Below are 2,420 nucleotides of genomic sequence, written 5' to 3' on the forward strand. Positions count from 1 at the left end.
CAAAGAAGGCCCTCAGCAGTGCCTCTACGGCAGCACAGGGGCCCTTGCGCACGTACACCTGAGGCCGCAGCCCCACAGCTAGCTGTGCGGCGCGCGCAGCTGCAGCAGCAGCAGCAGCAGCTGCTGCTGCTGCTGCGGGCGTGTGTGCGGGGCTGCTGCCGCGCCAAGCCGCGGAGCGCTGCAGCGCCCGCTGCTGCTGCCTATCTGCTGCAGGGGGCCCCCGCGCAGCTCTCCTTGCTGCAGTTCTGCTGCTGCGAAAAGCCAAAAGGGATTTGCAGAGTTTGGGAAGCGGGGCCCCCCGGTGAGGTGTACGTACACCGCAGCTCTCGCGGACCAGCAGCGCCGCCGCCGCCGTCCCGCCGCCACGCGCTGCTGCCGCTTTCTCTGGGATTTTCCGGAGATTTCTTCGGGGAAATAAAAGTATTTCGTCAACAAGTTATTTTTAAATGCTGCTAAAGGATTATTTGCAGACACACACTGTCCAGACACCCCAGAGGCCGAACCCGCCGCCGCCGCGCAGTGGTCTGTCTCAGCGCCGCCGCCGGGGGGGGCCCCAGGGGCCCCCTGGGGCCCCCCCTTCAGTTTTTGCGAAAATATTAATTTTTTTTTAATTTAAATGCTAAATAATATATTCAGAACCAACTGGATAAGTCTTTTTTGAAGAAAAGGGCCCTGGGGGGCCCGCCGGGGGCGCCGACTTGCCAAGCTGCACACGCCGCCGCCGTGAAGAGTCCCGCGACCAGCACACCCGCCTCTAAACCCTAAACCCTAAACCCTAAACCCTAAACCCTAAACCCGAGCCCCCAGGGAGACGGGGGTGCGGGATTAGGGAAGGACCTGGCCCGCGGGCTGCTGCAGATTTCGAGGGTTTAGCCTCTAGGCTTTAGTCCTAAGGTTTAAGGGTTTGCAGCCTAGGGTTTAAGCTTTGCTGCTGAGGGTTTAGGGTTTGCAGGAATTGGCCGCGGGTCTAGGATTTAGGGTTTAGGGTTGCCAGTCTCAAATGATTATCACAAAATATTGAGAAGAAAATTTATTTAAAAAGGGAAAGAGTGCACAGAGCCCGTAAACTCCAACGCAGCCAGCTAGCTAGCTAACTCTTAGCAAAGCTAGCAGCTAGCTGGCTAGCTGCAGCCAGCTAGCTGCGGTTAGCTAGCTAGCTGCAGCCAGCTAGCTGAAGCTAGCTAGCTGCAGCTAGCTAGCTTCACCAAACTAGCTGCAGCAAGATATCTACAGCTAGCTAGCTAGCTGCAGCTAGCTGCTGCTGCTGCTGCTGCTGCTTCTTTTTGTCTTGAAGCTTACCTGTCCCACACTGTCAAGGGGCCCCCAGGGGCCCCCCACCAGGGGCCCCCACGGGGGCCCCAGGGGTCCCCTGAGGCCTCCCCAGCAGCTCCGGGGGCCCCGAAAGCCCCAGGGGGCCCTGAGGGGCTCCCAGGGGGCCCTGGGGGGCCCCTAGGGGGCCCCTAGGTGTGGGGCCCACTATGGGGCTGAGGGGGGCCCCCGCGTTTCTGTTGGGGGCCCCCGCAGCAGCAGCGCTGTGGCAGCTAGAGAAGGTTTGCAGAAGCAGCAGCAAAAAGAAAAGTTTTTTGAAATTACAGATTAGCGAGAAAAGGTACACCTAAGGTCTGCCCCAGAAGGGGGGCCCCAAGCCTTTAAAGGAGCTTGAGGAGAGGGGGCCCCTATTTGACCCGAACCCTCTGCTTCCTGCCTTTGCTGTTGCTGCTGCAGCAGCAGCAACAGCAGCAGAAGCCGCAGCAGCAGCAGCAAACGGCAGTGCGTCAGGCGCCGCCCCCTTCCGCGTCCCCAGAGGCAAATCTCTGGGAGCGCCGAACTCCGCTACGGGAGGGGGGCCCCGGGGGGCCCCCCCCTCGGGGGGCCCCCCACTTGGGGGCCAGTACCCTGGGGGCTCCCCCTGCCCCCCGGAGGCGGGGCCTCCCCCTGCCCCTTCTACGCACAAGGGCCCCTCTTGCTGCTTCTTCAGACCCTCCAGAAAGGGGCGTCGAGGGGCCCCCGGGCTCTCTGGGGGCCCCCGGGGGCCCCCTGGGGGGCCCCCCGGGGGGCCCCCCTGGAGGGCCCCCCGGGGGCCCCTCCAGCGAGGCTTCTCGTTCTAAACCCTCAGAGCCCCCGCAGCTCTCGGCCTCCCCCACCTCGGCTGGAAGCCTTTGGGGGGGCCCCACCCCGCTGCTGCATGTGCTGCTGCTGCTGCTGCTCCCTGTGCTGCTGTTGCAGTAGCTGCTGCTGCTGCTGCCGCTCGTGCTGCTGCTCGTGCTGCTGCTCGTGCTGCTGCTGTCCGTCTCGCTGCCCCTCCTGCTGGGGCCCCCGCGGCGGCGCCGCCCAGGCTGCGAAGGATTGGAGTCTGCAGCAGCAGCACACAATTCACGTGGCAGCAAACGTGCAGCAGCAGCAGTGGCTGCTGCTGCTGC

The 2,420-nt window shown here is 63.4% G+C and overlaps 1 protein-coding gene across 1 annotated transcript in view; it reads right to left on the reverse strand.

Annotated features, from left to right (window-relative positions):
* Positions 1-1,775: 1,775 nt before the first annotated feature.
* ETH_00038410 (uncharacterized protein) overlaps positions 1,776-2,420 on the reverse strand; it is a gene marked incomplete at both ends in the record, with an annotated part of 1,201 nt that continues 556 nt past the window's right edge. Inside the window, one exon of the mRNA XM_013374589.1 lies at positions 1,776-2,353. Coding sequence (XP_013230043.1) covers positions 1,776-2,353 — 578 coding nt within the window. The remainder of the gene's footprint in view (positions 2,354-2,420) is intronic.

The sequence above is a fragment of the Eimeria tenella genome, genomic scaffold, assembly GCF_000499545.2.
Source record: "Eimeria tenella Houghton genomic scaffold, Eth_scaff2157, whole genome shotgun sequence".
Taxonomy (NCBI): Eukaryota; Apicomplexa; class Conoidasida; order Eucoccidiorida; family Eimeriidae; genus Eimeria; species Eimeria tenella.